Raw genomic sequence first — 17421 nt, forward strand, 5'->3', positions numbered from 1 at the left:
ATGCTTTGGGTTTAACGTGTTTGTGGTTTGCTGAGTTTCTTGAATCTATATGTTTGTCTCTTGCTAAATTCAGGATGTCTTCAGTCATTATTTCTTTGTGCACTTTTTCATCCCTACCCTCTTTCTCCTCTCCTCCTGGGATTCTAAATTACATGAATGTTAAATTTTTTGTTATACTCTTACAAGTACCTCACACGCTATTTTTTTTTTCAGTCTGTTTTCTCTCTGTTGTACAAGTTGAGTATTTTTTATTGTTCTAGCTTTAAATTTACTGATTCTTTCCTCTATCCTTTCCATTCTGCTGTTGAGCCCATCCACTGAGGTTTTATTTTGATTATTACATTTTTCAGTTCTAAAATTTCAAATTGGTTGTTTTTTATACCTTCTATTTCCTTGTTGAGGCTTTCTATTTCCTTGCTGAGACCTTCTATTTTTTATTTATTTATTTCAAGAATGAGTGTTATTGCTTGTTGAAACATTTTTATCATGGCTGTTTTAAAATCTTTGTCAGATAATTACAAAATTCTTCTCATCTGGTGTTGGCATTTATTCATTGTCTCTTTTCATTTGGTTAAGAGATCTTTCTGATTCTTGTTTCTTGTATGATAATTGATTTCCTATTGAAATCTGACCATTTCCATTGTATTTAAGGAGAAGAAAAGGAGAAAGTGTAACTCTTCCATCTTCCCAGAAGTAAAAGTCCATAATTCTAATATCTTTTAAAATAGATATTTTATGTATTTTTCTCTTTTAGGAAGAAATACTCATTATAATAAAGTTACTTATAGAAATAAGTATATAACATCTTCATATTCAAATAAAATTGTGATCTATAAATATATATGCAAATTACTTTTTAAGTATATTCATCAATCCCACATTCCATCACAGAGCACTGAAAAAATTCCCTTGGAAAAAGTCATATGTTTACTTCATTATTTTGTAATTATTATTCTGTCTATTTAATTTTTTTGTCTATTTCATATATTAGTTTTTCTGCTTTCTTTTTCTCATATTCTTGTTAAATGGAGATCTATGTGTGCATGCTTATGTATATATGTTTATATTATTTATATATATTTAATTTTTCCTAAAACCAAACAGTATTGCCAATATAATTTTATCATTTTATTCTGCTCTTATTTTTGTATCAAGTTGCTCATTTATAACTAATGTCTTAGGTTGGTTGTGAATTTTGCTGAACAAATATTAAACTACTCCATTTTAATTTTTCTGCTTGGAGAACAGTTGTGCCAACCTCATCAAGTATTCTTTGGGTTGCACAATTTATTTTAAGGAGAGAAAAATTTATGGCATTTTCCAATTTCGATGCCAGTGTTTAGAAATGATGCCTATTTTCATCTTTGAAATTTAAAAAGAAGCATAACTACTCAAATCAGGTTTTTCTAGTTAGGGTATCTTCTGGGGAGAAATTTTTTTGGGATTATGTTAGTAAACATTTCTGTGATTTTTCACAGCTTTGTTTTGTGTTCTGTACAGTTTATTTATATGCAGGTATAATACTAGTAGCATGATTATGAAATTGAAAACAGAAGTGATTCAGCTAGTTATCATAGGCTAGAATATTAAAGGGTATCTGCACTCTTTCTTAATTAATTAAATATCCTTTTCTGCATAGTGAGAGCTTTTGTTCTGATTCTAAGAACGCTGCTACTTCATTTTAAAAGTTCAATGATATAAGCTGTAGCATTTCTCACATTAAAGTGTCGTAGTGCCTCTGTGGGAGAAATTGTACTTCTAAGATTCCTCCTGGGAACTCATGCTCTTTTGAATTCTCTACGTCTCAGAATTTCAGAGCTGAAGGAACCTGAGGTTATCTTATGCCTAACTTATACAAGAGTGTAGTAACTCTATGAGACACTAATCTCTACTCATTAAATCTTGTACACTTTGGGGAAGAAATAGTAAATTTATCTCTATTTTAAAATGTCAGGGATGAGATAATAGCCTATGCAGAACTCTCATGGCCATTGACACAAGTTTTTAAGAAACTTTATAAACTAATGTTAGGGTTTTTATAATTTCTTAATTCCTTTTATCAAGTCCTATAGCTAAAGCATATTCTTTTTGAGCTTTAGCGTAAAGAATGTGCAAATATATTGCCAGTAATGTTTTGCCCCACTGTTCCTATCAAAGGCTTCCTGAAAAGACTGAGTAATAATTAATATAAAGTTTTCACAACATTATTTATAGAATAGGTCCCACTCAATATCAATATTCAACCACATAAGCAGTCATAGTTATGCTGATACTTAAATAAGCTTAATTTAATCCACATAACAAACATATCCATGTTACGCATTGTAGGCCTTAAACAACTCCTTGTTGCTTGATGAATTAAAATCTTTTCGTCAGACATACAAGGCACTTTTTGAAATGCCCACTTCCTCTCTCTCATTCTTCTGCAGTCTTATGGAAATTCCTGAAATCCTTAACCAGGTCATGCTCCATGACACCTCCCTGACTATATGCAATTTGTGCCTTTAGTCCAGAGCTCCTCATTTGCATAGCAATCTCAACTTTGGTCATCTCCTCCACAGAGCCTTTCCCGACTGTTTCTTCCTCTGTGGAATTGAGCCACTTCCCTTTTTGCCTGCCCTGTACCTGACCTGTAGAGATTTTGTATAATAATACCTAGAACTCAGTTCATTGCCGAAAAACAATAACAAGTCCCTGAATGTCTTCTTATTTTTTATTTTATTTTTTTTGCTGTATGCGGGCCTCTCACCGCTGCGGCCTCTCCCGTTGCGGAGCACAGGCTCCGGACGCACAGGCTCAGCGGCCATGGCTCACGGGCCCAGCCGCTCCGTGGAACGTGGGATCCTCCTGGACCGGGGCACGAACCCGCTCCCCTGCATCGGCAGGCGGACTCTCAACCACTGCGCCACCAGGGAAGCCCCACTGAATGTCGATGGCAGAGCTTGTTGTCTCATCTCCCCTCCATCTGCTTTTTTTTTTTTTTTTTTTAATAAATGATCCGGAGCAAAGGGCTTCACATAGTTCATAGCATTAAGTCAATTAATGTTGGGTTTTGCTTTGCATTACTTAGCTATAGATTGAGAAAAAGACTTTCATCCTTTCTCTCCACTTCTAGGTAGGACTTTTAGAAAATCCAGAAAGGCCTGAACCACTTTATTATTTGAGGTGCCCAGATTATTGAAAAATGAAGAAATAGAGTAACATCTTTTTTTTTTTTCAATCCAGTCATTTAATTTCTGTGACTCCGTATTGGCAATATGTATAATTTATTTGGAAATCATTTCAAACGTCTTTATTGGACACTTTTGTTCCACAGTTCTCTCTTCACCCATGACTTTGTTGATTGGCCCACTTCCTCAGCTTTAATCAACTATGTCACACGTCGATTTGGTCCCAGCCATTGCTTCACAAAACTCAGTTCAGAAGAACAGTGGCCTTTGCAATAAGTTATGTCATTGGTAATAGAACACTTAGATTCTACATGGCTCCTCCCAAAATGTTCAGATTAGGGAAATAAAGTTGATATATAGTTATTTTATATTTAAAGGGGAAAAATAGGCCAAGATGAATATTCTCCCTCACTTTGACACAGAAATAAAATAATCTATTTAAGACTATTCCATTGCTAACCCTTAAGGTGAAGAATCAGACTCATCATTTTATTATTTCATTTATTAAAATGTAACATGTATTTTAACAGAATTTATTATTGAAACAAATTTCAGTGTTATCATTGACCACCTGTTGTGCTCTTCTAAAATTAGTGAGTATTTAAGTAAATTAACTCATCCAAAAGCAAAGACTTATTTCTTGCATCCGTTCTTCTATTATTCTAATAATTGGCTTTTAGGCAAGTCCCTAATGTTTTGTATTATTCTTTAAAAAAAAGATGTATTATTAAAGATTACTCAGTATGTACTCCAGTCAATAATTTTCTATTATATGACAGTAAGATGAGTTTCTCTGTATATACCTGAACTAAGAAAAAGTTTCCTTTTCATTTGAAAACAGAATGACATTGATGAACTTGATCATATTCTCACATCAACATTCAAACAGGAGATACCATGTTATGAGTTCCGATCACTCGAAACTGAAATCTACCCTCAAAAAGAATGTGAGTATTTTCCAAATGCATCAATTATTCTGTTTGTCACATTTCAGTATATGTAACTACTTAATAAATGCTATAGCAATATTTATAATATAAATATTATAGCATTGCTGATGAAATGTTTTGACAATTCCCATCCCCTGGTGAGAGAAGTGGTTTTTATTCTAAGGAAATACTTGGATAATGTGTGATGAAAATTGTTCATCATAGCATTATTTATAATTACGAAATAACTTCCAAAGATAGGTAACAGATCTAATAAATTTTGGTGCATCTGTTAATGCAACCATCATAAACAAATTTTATCATAAATTGATTTGCTGGCTGGAGTGATGCTTTGATATATATTTAATCAAATAAAAGCAGGGTATACAGCAGTAGATAGAGTGTGATCCTCTGTTTTAAAAAGTACATATGTTTAATAGCATATGTTTATATCTATGTATATATATACATATATATAAATTGATGGTCTGGACAGATATGCATCTGCTAACAGTTATGTTTGGGTTGTGCAATTTCGGAGATGACATTTTTTCAGTTTGCTTTTTCTGTGTTTTGTACAATGACTACATATTATTTTTATCATGTAAATATATATATACATATATAAAGAAAAGCATATATAGGAGATACTATAAAAAAATCATACTTCTCAATATTAGCACAAGCTCAGTAGCATACTTTCTATATTAGTTTGTCCCTGCGTAGTTGGTTGACACATTGTTTATAATACATTTATATGCCCAGTATGTGCCAAACACTATGATGGAGATGTAATGGTGAGTAAGACAGGTATGGAGCAAAAGGATATTAGAGATCTCCTGTAGGCATACTGTAGGACTAACGAGCAGAGATTTTTTTCTGTATATTTTCTGTGCTATTTGAAGCAGTTTTATCATCAGGCTGGCAGGCCTGAGGGAAGCGGGGAGAAAAGAACAGGAGCCTTAGGCACAGCCGACTGTGATTCACCCAGATGTGCTAGAACCTGCATTATGTATGGTGAGGTTACATTATGGGGAAAGGTCAATGGTAGGCTGGTTCTGAATAAATAATTTGTGATAGTAGTGCAAACTTATTTTAATTTCCCATATACATTTTAACAACACAATTCACTACAAAGGTTAGACATTAGGTTGGGATAGAAAAGGAACATGACATGATCTCTCACTTAAGACACTCATCATTTAACTGGAGAAACAAGATAATATATATGTAATAATAGAAAGAAACAAGGTGTTACACTTCATGAAATTCATTATACTGACAAAAGAATTTTAGAGAAAAGCTGGATTATTCTGCAGGATATGCTTCCTAAAGGAGGTGGGATTTGACCTAGGTCTTGAATTATGTGTCTCAGTGAGAAAAGAGAAAGGAAACAGGAATTCTATGGAAGAGAAAGTGTATCCAAAGGTATGAAGATGGAATTATTACACAACTTTACAAATTCCCTCAGCATTATATTTTTTTTAGGGTTGTGGAACCAGAATTGTGGGGTTGGAGAGGAGAGGATGGCTGTGGTCTCTCATTTTATAGATAAAGAATTCAAGGTGGGATTGAAAGTGCTTCTCAGTGTCTCATTTAGGTTGTAGGATATGAATTTTAGAGTTGGAAAGGATGGAATAGACTTGGTCCTTTATTTTAAAAATTTTTTTTTTTTTTTTTGCGGTACGCGGGCGTCTCACTGTCGCGGCCTCTCCCGTTGCGGAGCACAGGCTCCAGACGCGCAGGCTCAGCGGCCATGGCTCACGGGCCCAGCCGCTCCACGGCATGTGGGATCTTCCCGGACCGGGGCACAAACCCACGTCCCCTGCATCGGCAGGCAGACTCTCAACCATTGCGCCACCAGGGAAACCCCCTTTATTTTTATAGAAAAGGAATTCTGGATTGGTTCAATTGGAGCACCTGATCATGTGGATCTGATTCAATAGGTATGGGGTACAGTCAAGCTTCTGCTTTTTAAAAAAACAAGCCTCAAGGTAAAGCTGATGCCGCTAGTCCTCAGACCTTTCACTGAGTATCAAGGGTTTAGAGCAGTGGTTCTCAAACTTGGTGCATATTATAATTAGCTGCAGAGCCTTAAGAATATCCCATGCCTAAGCCACACCCCCCAAATTAATGAAGAATCTGGGAGTAGGTTCCAGCTATCAGTACTTTTTAAAGTTTCCCAGATGATTCCAGTGGGCAGCCAAGTTTATCGATCCCTAATGGTTTCATATTACTCTCTCTTTACAAAGGTTAGAAAGTTAATAGCATATGAAAATTTTGAACCATTCTTAGAATGTAATGATTATTCTGTATTTGAAAAAATATTTTTATAAGAAATTGCATTTTTAAAAAGAAGCTAAAAATGGAAAGTTCAGTATAATCTAGGTAGTTCATTCAGAAGCCATATTGCTGGGTATCGCTAGATGACAGATGCTATTAAACCCATAACAAGCAAATAACATAACATTAGGTTCTAATTCGTAGTAGAAGTGCAAAATAACATAATACAAATTACATAAAATATGCAAGATAGACATGAATATGGCTGAACTCATGTTTCGCTTGCCTCCTTGGCCCTATAATCTTGGATCAATGTCAGCCTCAGAAAATCTGGTCTTTAAGACCTTGCACCTATATTTTCATAATGTTTAAGTTGAATTGATGGTGAGATTTGAGAAGCCTTTATACATAAAGTGGAATTAATGGTGGGTTATTGAAGAACTTCTCTAGAAACACCACTAGAGATATTCTGAGAGGTAAATTCAGCAAACAGTGAATTGGGTGTATTTCTGAATGTCTATCCCTGAAGACAGTTCTCCAATTATTTGGTGAAATGTTTCATTTATTAAACATTTATTTATTACTCTGTATTTTAGCTGAAATAAATTGGAGGTTAGGCCATTGTGAGGGGAAATAATCATAAGGAACTGACAGAGCATACTTGAGTATTGACCTATCCTAAGGAGGAGACATGGAACTACCCAGAGATACCTATGTTCTTTAAAAATATGAAATTAAATGCTGTGTTAATCAAAACTATTTATCTTATTATTATTCCGTCCTCTTTTCTTTTCCAAGTTGATTCTGGTAAATTCTGGATTTAGTCCCTGTCACTTCATTTATAATAAGTAAATTGCTATTCCGTGCCACTATGTCTTGGTCATTTTCACTTCCGTCTAGCCAATAAACTTCCTCATTTTTTTTTCCCTTAGTCAGGCAAAGTTGAGGGGGGTGGGAGTGTTGCAGAGATAAGATGGAAAGTGCACAGGAAATCAAATCTGCTTTAATGTTCTCTTACCCTGTAATGCTTCATTATTGAATTAAAAATACCATTTCCCATTGATAAGAATTTTCCACTGAAAAAGTTCTCCCTGGAAGTTGAATATAATAAAAGGTTTCCAAATGAACTTGATATATTAATGCAATGTATCATACATGCCTTTTGAACATAACAGTCAGAGAAATAATTCATAACAACTTTCTAGTGTGTGACTCATCAGGGCTTGTGAAATCAATATAGGAGATCATAACAGACAATGTTTCTGATATATAAGACACTAGAATAGAAGATATCAGAGTGCATCCCTTAAAATAAGAGTATCGCTGTGAGCAGCTTCCATTCTGGTTGTAGTTGTCTGTATAAACACACATGGTCTGAGCCACCAGGAAATCAGGTGGAATGACTTGACTTGGTGTAGTGGTGAGGTAGAACAGCACACCTGGACCAACACAATTGCTTTAGTCCTTCTGTAGCTCTCCCCTGTCCTGAGTTTCAAGCCATATTCCAGAGTCTTATAAGTCTTAAACTGCAGCAGGTATGTGAATTTCCCTAACTTCTCTTCCGAACCCTTTCCAAGGCTGGGTAATGCTGAGGATCTCTTGTTATTGATAGGAAAATAAAGTAGTATAGCTTGTTTTTAAAAGTGGCTGGAGTTGCAGGTTAAATCTCCAGAAGTAGCAGTCTGGGGAAAAGGAAACTAGGTTACTTTGAGGCAGATCATGTACCTTCATCCAGAAAGGAGAATGGCTTAATAAAGCCCATGCCAGTTTCTAGAAAAGCATGTCAAAATGTTTAAGCATTTACAAAAAGTAGTAATATTTTAATCTGAAACAGGACAGCATATGATCACCAGCGACATGTGGAAATGTTAATTCAGTATGTTATCTCCTAAAATGTCTGTGAAATGAGGAGCATGTAACTGGATATTCAGTACACATGTAGTAGTCACTGTGGCCCTAGGATTTATCTTGGACTTGTAATATCTTTAGGTTCACAGAAAATAGCTCATTTGCTATATGAGTAGAGGAGAACTGAATGTCACTGAGTTGTTTCTTTTTATATCATCAAATAATTTAAACATGCAGAAAAATACAGAAAATAATATAAAAAACACCTGTACCTATTATTTAGGATTGCCAAATCTTAACATTTTGTCACGTTTACTTCACATCTTTTTTTATAAGAAGTAAAATTCTACAGATATAGTCGAATTTCTGTTTCCCTTTGTGATTCCATACACTTGAAAAGTAACCATTACTTTAATTAAACTTATTGACCATTCCCTTGCAGTTCTTCATTCTTTTACTACATACATTTGTTTCCTTAATTCATATACAGTCATGTGCAATTTTGTAGATTTTGTGTAAATGATTATCATACTTTTTCTTCAATGTACTATTTTTGCCCAGTATTAATATTTTTATATTTATACATGTCTTTATGTAGATCTAGGTCATTCATTTGAAATATTCTATAGCATTGAATTGTTTGACTATACCACAGTATGTATCTGTTCTCCATTATTACCCATTATTATTAATGGGTAATAAAGTTTTCAAGTGTTTTATTGTTGCAATTAATTCTATGATGAACATTCTTGCATATGAATTCCTATGCATATATGTTATAATTCCTCAGGAGATACAATTACCAATAGAATTTCTGAGTTAAATAGGTATGTACTTATTCTGTAGTGCTAGATATTTTCAAATTTCTGTGGAAAATACTTTTACTAATTTATAAATAATTCTACCAGCAGTATTGTGCCATTGTTCCACATCTTTTCTATGTTAAGAACTGTGAGTTAAATATATTTTTTGCAATCTAACAGGTGGGAAGTGGTATCTCAGTTTTTAATTGACATTGTCATTACAGATATAGTTGAGCATTTTTCTTCTGTTTATTTACATTTCATTTTTCCTCAGTGAATTTACATTTAATAGTCTTCATTTATTTATGTTGGTTATTTTTTTCTTACTGAATTTTGGGAGATTTCTCTCTCTCTCTCTTCATATATATAACATAGATATATATATGATACATATATATATCATACATCTATGTATGATATATATGTATCATATATATATATACACACGTATATATTCTGGATAGTAACATTTGTCAGTTTTATACATTGCAAATGTCTATTTAATTGATAGCTTGTCTTTTAATTTATATGTTATATTATGAAGCATATAATTAAATTCATCATAAAACTTGGTGTCAGAGCTGATCCCCACCTCATTCTTGAAATTATTTTTGCTCTCCTTATTCCTTTAGTTGCCCTAAAGTTTAGTTGTCTTTTAGTTGTCCTATATTTAGGATCAATTTGTCAAATTCCATGAAATACTCTAATAAAATTGAAAGAACATTGTAGATTAATTTAGTAAAAACTGTCATTTTTACTATACTTAACTCTCTGTCGTAAGCATGATATTTATTTGGGTGTTTTTACGTCTTTCCAAAAAATATATTTTTTGAAATTCTTAAAAACCGTTGTTAGATTTATTTCGTTTATTTCATGGTTTTGTTAACATCAAAACTATTATTTTAAAATTATTTGTGACTACTCCTTTTCCTGATACCTATGGGATTGAGCCAGGAATCTTCTAAATGTAGCATTGTTCTACATGGAAAGAAAAGTTTTTGAAAATGAGGAATTACTAATCTTATTCCCTGAAAAGAAAATTAGGAACAGATGGAAGCAATTATCAAGGATATTTTACAAAAAAAATTTTTCAGTGTCTTCCCAAAATATGAATTTCACAATGCATGAAGTTGTATGGACCTTTCTAGTTTTCATTTTAAACCACTGGAGAAGAAAATTGGGGCAATGAAGAAATCAATGCAAAAGAAAAGAAATGGTGAAGACTATTTCACATTCTGACATGAGAAGTAATAGATGATAGGAAAAAATGTAGTCATGTAAACTCACTTCAAATTAGTAACAAACGCATCACTGTTGGGTAAATACACAAAATTAGGAACAGATTTACACATAACACATTATCAAAACTTGTAGAGCTTGAGTGAATTGGAGCTTTGGCATGTAAATTGACTGTAAAATGATGGATTCTTCCACTTCATTTTTTTTGATAACACAACCTACCAGTACAGATTTTTACATATCCTACGAAGGATATTTTTAGCATATTTTCAAGTTAGTTTTATGAATTGATGGTTTAATTAATTAAACAACCACTTTGAATCCTGCAAAATGATTTTTTACTTGATTAACCAAAAAAAAAAAAAAAAAGCATTTTTTTCAGTATTATACTGCTATTATTCACTTTTACAGTGTTTCTTCAAGGAGTCTGTAGATCTCCAGATGTGAAGTTTGAAAATGAATGCTTATAAAGATGACTATGGTTTAAGGATTTAAGTAAAAATTAGGAAAAAAGGAAGAAGGAGGTGGAGGGAAAGGAAGAAAAGTTTATGTCGGGGCTAGAATTTGGCCTTCTCCATACTTGAGTTATTCCCCAAACCAGGAAGCACCTCTGACCTTGAGTCTACTGGGAACATAGGGAAGACAGAACAATATGTCTTGCAGAATCAAAGAAACTTCCCTGATCTCAGGCTGCATTGTAACACTGTAGAGATAGGCCATGTGCCATCCTGAGTCCAACAAGCATTGAGGCCAACCCTTGACCACTTTGACCAATGAGTGGTTAACCTTCTCCACCTCTCAACAACATTCATAATTCGTTTCTCATTCTGCTCATTGCCATCACTGTAACATCACATAATTGTATTGTTACAGTAAGGGAACAGTTGTGTAATAATTGAGGATTCTGTAGTTATAGATGAAGAAGGTGAGTCTGCAAATGTAATATTTTCTCTCAATTAAGAAAACTTTGATCAAAAAGATTCTGTTAAGGGCTTCCCTGGTGGCGCAGTGGTTGAGAGTCCGCCTGCCGATGCAGGGGACACAGGTTCGTGCCCCAGTCCGGGAAGATCCCACATGCCGCGGAGCGGCTGGGCCTGTGAGCCATGGCCGTTGAGCCTGCACGTCCGGAGCCTGTGCTCCGCAACGGGAGAGGCCACAACAGTGAGAGGCCCACATACCGTGCAAAAAAAAAAAAAAAAAAAAATTCTGGTAAGCAAAGTGTCAGACACTCTCCTAGGCATTACAGACACAGGGGACCATTATAGAAAAATCTGTTTTTATGCAGTTTTATTTTAGTGAGGGCAGCAGAAAAGCAATAACAAAATAAGCAGTTTTATTTCAAAAGGGATACTGGTAATGACAAAAATACAGTAAAGTGAGAGTATAGGGAGTTAGGAGGTGATGACAAGTCATGCAAATATTTTAAAATGGTTTGGTATCATCTAATTTACATTTTAAAAATTGTTGCTATAGAGAACACATTACAGGTGTATAAGAATGGAAGCAGAGAAACCAGATAGGAGGTCATAGTGGTCTCAGGGAGACATGATGGTGGCTGTCACCTGGTGTTGGCAGTGGAGGTGTTGACACTTGCTCTTACTTGATAGATATTTGAAAGTGACGATGGTGAGACTTGCTGACATCTTGTCAAAAGCCCAGGAAGGAGGTCATACGTGGTATTCACAGCCATGGCCTGGATGAGATCATTCGATAGAAAGTATAGTTCAGAGCAAAGGTCTGAGTCCTGGGCAATGCAGTATTTAGAGATCTGGAAGAAAAGTTTCCATAAAAGGAGACTGACAGCAGGAATGCCGGCTGAAGTAGGATTATGGTGTCTTGAGACAAGTGAAGAAAATGCTTCTGAGGGAAGAAAGTGATCAACCATGTCACATCCTACTTCAGAGAGTAAGAGTGGAAAATGCCACAAAATAATTTGTGATTTACAAAACTATTCATTAATACCAAAAATGCCCCCCAGTGGATCCAGGTGTTCCCCAAATCTTTGTACCAAGAATACCATGTAGATCTTTTGGTTTCTCCTTAAAGTCTGTATCAATGGGTAGTGTCTCTAAAGCAAATACTGGGAAGATAAAGAAGTATAGTTCTGATTAACTGCTCCCCAAGACCCCCCAGATTCTGTAAAATATCTAAAAGTAATTGAATATTCAGACCAATTGAGAGAATGCAAGATGTTAACAAGCGAAAAAAGAAGCACTATCCAGGAGAAACAGAGGAGAGGATTATGTCAAGTTTCTATTAACTGCCATTTGGACTCATTTTCTTTGTAGTGAACCTAAATTTCATTTGGTGTATACCTTCCTTCATTTTAAGCATCTCCAAAGTTGAAGACGTAGTTTAGGTATATAGATATTGGGAGAAGGAATGAATAGAAGCCTACAGGACAGATTATGAACAGGGCAGTAAAAAATATAAGGACCAGGATAGCAGATGAGGAAAAAAAAATGTAACCAATTAGGCTGAGAATCCAAAGTGTGTGATCACAGCAGGGTTAACAGCACACAATAAAGAACAAGCTTTCAAGCTCAAGCACTTTGCTTCATTGTCTCAGTTACTTTCACATCATTCCTATCTAGCTGAGAACCAGTTTCTGACTTGAGTCATCCTGGAAGCCAGAAAGATGAGCTTTCTCACAGAAAGTTGAGAATTGCACTTTTACAGAAGAAAATCTTGGCAATAATGGCAATCTGGGAAATAAGCATGACCTCTACCCATGATATTTGACTGACTATAAGAAATTGTATCCTCCATGATCATTATCAACAGAATCCAAATGGAGATTACTTCTGTAAGAATATGATGTGTGATGTTTGGTTGAAATATTGTTTCTAACAATGCTTTATTTCTCACAGTGCTGTCAGATGGTGTTTCTCTAAGAAATAATTAAGGGAAATATCTTTTAGCATTAAACTTTCTCTTCTATTTGAGTCTTTTCTGTTTACTACCCATAAGAAGATATTTTTAAAAATGTAAACCATGACAAAAGAGGGACACCCTTAGAGAAACTGAATAGAATGGAGAGAAGGTCTACTCCGGACATACTTTGTATCCTTTGCAGTTTTATTTCACTCTCTATTAGGTTAATCTCAATTTTATTGGCTGCCTACTCTTGCTTATTTATGCAAACCAAGCCCCATTCTTTTTTGTATTGATACTTTTGCTCTCAAACTTTAGTGGGCATCAGAGTCGCTTGGAAGGTTTGTTAAAACTCGGATTGCTAGGCCCCATTTAGAATTTGATACCACAGATCTGGGGTGGGCCAAAGAATTTTACATTTTTCACAAATTCATAGATGATGTAGATGCTATCGGTCTGTGAATCACCAGGAAACCGTTGATTGAACACAGCAGTAATGGGTGGTACAATTTCTTTTCTGTTCTTTCCTTTCCTTTTCTTTTCTTTTCTTTTCCTTTCTTTTCTTTGATAAGTTAAGTACCTGAATAAAATTGACATGAATAAAATTAAAGTCAAGATAGCAGATTTTTTTTTATTTGATCACTCCATGTCCCAGGACTAAAGATCATGGATACAGAATGAAGTAGTCTTAGAGTGATTGTTTATCTCAAAAATGCATTTTTTGAGTATCATTATTAAAAATAAAAATAAACCCTCATGAATTCTTAGAAGTTTAACACACCTGGCTTCAAACTAGGAACTCTTCTAGATACTGAGGGAAGATAGAGGAATGTGAGATAAATAGAATAAATAAAACCCATATACTCAGCGGGCACCCAAGAAGAGGGAAGAGAAAATAAAACCACAAAGTTAAGTGTCACTAATGTAGTGTGTTCTGTACTAATAAGAACCAACACTTGCATTTTTGTGTACTCTGTGTCAAGAATAATTCTAAGCACCTTACTTACTTTATCTCATTTAATTCCTCTCAACCAACCCATGGTAGGTAATATTTTAAACTCTGATTTACAGATGAGGCATTGAGAGTTTATATCATTTGCTCAAATGGTGGCAGGCCTGGGACTTGGATCCAGTCAGACCAGCTGAGGTTATTAACCACTCCTCAGCCACTGCAGCCCTATACATGGTAAGGAGCTATAGCTCCAGGGGGTCACAGGAGCCCAGAGAAAGAGGGACAGTTGGAGGAAGCTTCCCAGGAAGATGATCTTACATTTAGAGGAAAGGTTATGAATTATTTCTGCTAAATTATTTAAAATTACTACTTTAATGAATAATTTATAAAGGCAAGTTTGAAATTATCTCAGATACTCTTTATGTTATTTTTTGCAGTCCCAGAAACATGGTGATTTTTGTTTCACAGTGCGTGATTTCCTTCAAATCACCACTTTTGCCTCTATGGGCAAATACTATCCTTTAGGAAGGAGCCCTGTCTCTTTTGTTCATGGATTTATTCCTAGCGCCTAGAAGAGTTTCTAGCATTCAATAAATATTTACCACATTAACTTGATAATGGCAACAAAGTTAACCATAGACTAAAATCATTGAAACCCTGGTAAGCATTAGGTGTTAGACTAGTATTATTTGAGCTCCAAAAATAAAACAGCTCTTCTTTGTAGGAATATAAGGCAGCTATATATAATGTCACTTTCTCTTCTTTTCTTTTTCTTTCCTTTCTTTTCTTTCTACCTCTTATCTATGGCATCTGCCATTAACAGAATGAAACATTGGCATATGAGCCTTCTGAATGTGCTGCCCTGAACTGTGTGCAGTGAGTGAGACACAGATGCTCATCTCCTGTGTTGACACACAAAAATGTAGGTTTTTCAAGGTCAAAAGTAATAAGTTTAAATCTATAAGTTTATCGTAGGGTTAGGGAAAAAACATAAATAGTGTCCGTTAGTAACTGATAACAGGAAATAGTCTCTGTAATATTCACTCATTTTTTAAAGAAAAATGCAAGCAAGGGTTAGCTTCAATTACACACACACACACACACACACACGCGCGCGCGCACAGCAACTTGCTTTTTTTATTGTAAATTGAATAAATTAATCCTTAAGGAACTCACTCTTACTTTTGCAGCTGTTGTGCAATGATAATTTTCAAAACTAGAGTGTCTATCCTCTGAAACTCTTGACAGGTCCAGAACCTCCCCCCACCCCCATACTACCCAGTCACTACCCTACCTGCAAGCCATCTCCCTGTGCTTCCTAAAGGGATTCCTTTGCTCTCTGGATTATGCCATTACCAAATAGTTACAGAATATCTTTTTAGTGTCACTACAGGTGTAAAGATTCACTGCATGACTCTGAGAAGAATAGGAACTCAAAAATGTAGAACTTGGTTTTTTATGTCTTGTTATGGTTTACCAAAACCACCACAGTCATTTTCCTCACCGAATTAGTCAGGATTCTCCAGAGAAATGGAATGAAGAGAATGGACTGAGAGACAAAGACAGAGGTCTCCTTTAAGGAACTGGCTCACGGGATTGTGAGGCTGGCAATTCTGAAATCTGCAGGGCGGACCAACAAACTGACAGGTCCAGCAGGAGTTGATGTTACATCCTTGAGTCCAAAGGCAGTCTGGAAACTGAATTCCTTCCTCTTTGGTGAACCTTAGTCTTTTCTCCTAGGGCCTTCAACTGATTGGGTGAGGCTTGCCCACATTATGGAGGGTAATTGGATCAAATTCTACTTACTTAAATATTAATCACATCTAAAACAATGCTTGCACAGTAACATCCAGGCTGGTGTTTGACAACTGGGCACCATAACCAAGACAGGTGACACATAAAATTAACCATCACACTCCCCATCATCCTATTGTTCAGATGTCAGCAGCTCTAAACAACTGTAATCCACCCACACACATTTTGGGATCCCCAACAATCAGTTTGAAAAATGCTGGTCAGTAGATTTGCAAAGCAACTGTAACCCAGTGGATAGAAAAATCTCTCAAAATAGCCTATTCTGGTTTACAGACTTGAGGATTGTTGACGGTGTGGTAACAGCTGCAGTTTGGGTCATGTACATAATATAAACTCTTGGTCAAGGAACAGTAGGTATTGCTTACAGTGTTGAGATATGTTGAATTGTAGCGCTGTTACCACTTTCCTGTTTCCTGAGAGTGAGGTTACCACGTTTTGCTCAGTGTAGTAAACTAAATAATTGCCTCCTAAAGATATATATTCACATCCTAGTTCCTAGTCTATGACTTTGTTACCTTATGTGGCAAAAGGAGCTCGGCAGCCCTATTTCAGAATACTTCCTCTTCCACAAAACAAGGGTTCTGTGGTGATTATTAATGTTTAGTGATACAGGAGCTAAGTTGATAACTAATATGCTCTACTCGAAGACACATATGTCTAATTTGATTTAGCACTATATAATCGTATTGCCAGCAGCTACCCCATCAACACCCCCACCTGTGCTTCTCCGTGACAATGATCTGTCCCCTTCTCTAATGAATACACTTTCTCTTCTACCTTGTAACTTTGTAGCCGTAAACCTGAATGGTATCTTAAATCAACTCTTTCCTTCAGAGCGTATAAAGTCAATCATCTAGTCCGGTAAACTTTTCTTTGGAAATGTCTGGCATCTCTGTCCTTGTCCATTTTTACTGCCACCACTCTAATTCAGGCCATCAGTTATTTCTCCTTCCCCCTGAAAAAGCTTTCTAGGAGGTTTCCCTAACATGCTTCACCTTCCTTTCCAACCATCCTACACTTAGGTGCTTCCCAAATCATTCTCAGATTCCATTTATATTCTGTCCCTATATTACACATGCTGGTGTTCCCAAAGCTCTCTCTCCAGCCCCTTTATTGCCCAAAAAATTTTCCCAGATTTTTTCCTGCCTTAGTTCACTTTTACTATCAAAATTATTTAATATTTTTTAAAGAATAAATCAGGTTCTCAAGACTCCAAGAAGTCCTCAGACAATGCCAAATACTCCTTACTAATGAAATCACGCATCTTTGCCAGATAAGTTCATTTACTGCTTGGTAGTATTACATTCCTTGGCTTTCCATGTGAAACCCATACAAGGACAGTGGGTAGCTTTCTACCTGTAAGGCATGGCCTGGTGGTAGTCAGCCATCTGATCCCAGCCCAGCCCAAGTTGTTTCCACACTCTTGCTGTTCCAGGTTTCCTGGATCTTTCTAGGCTCTTTCCTGGCTTCTTTCTAGGTTCTTGGTCCCTTTGCTGTTAAGAATCAGA

General features: G+C 35.5%; 1 protein-coding gene across 1 annotated transcript in view; it reads left to right on the forward strand.

Annotated features, from left to right (window-relative positions):
• The window catches only part of BANK1 (B cell scaffold protein with ankyrin repeats 1), a gene marked incomplete at its 5' end in the record, with an annotated part of 276016 nt that overhangs the window by 76352 nt on the left and 182243 nt on the right, over positions 1-17421 (forward strand). The window contains one exon of the mRNA XM_082653833.1: positions 4012-4117. Within this exon, the coding sequence (XP_082509959.1) occupies positions 4012-4117 (106 nt within the window). The remainder of the gene's footprint in view (positions 1-4011; positions 4118-17421) is intronic.

The sequence above is a fragment of the Grampus griseus genome, assembly GCF_964374135.1.
Source record: "Grampus griseus genome assembly, chromosome: 4".
NCBI classification, from domain to species: Eukaryota; Metazoa; Chordata; class Mammalia; order Artiodactyla; family Delphinidae; genus Grampus; species Grampus griseus.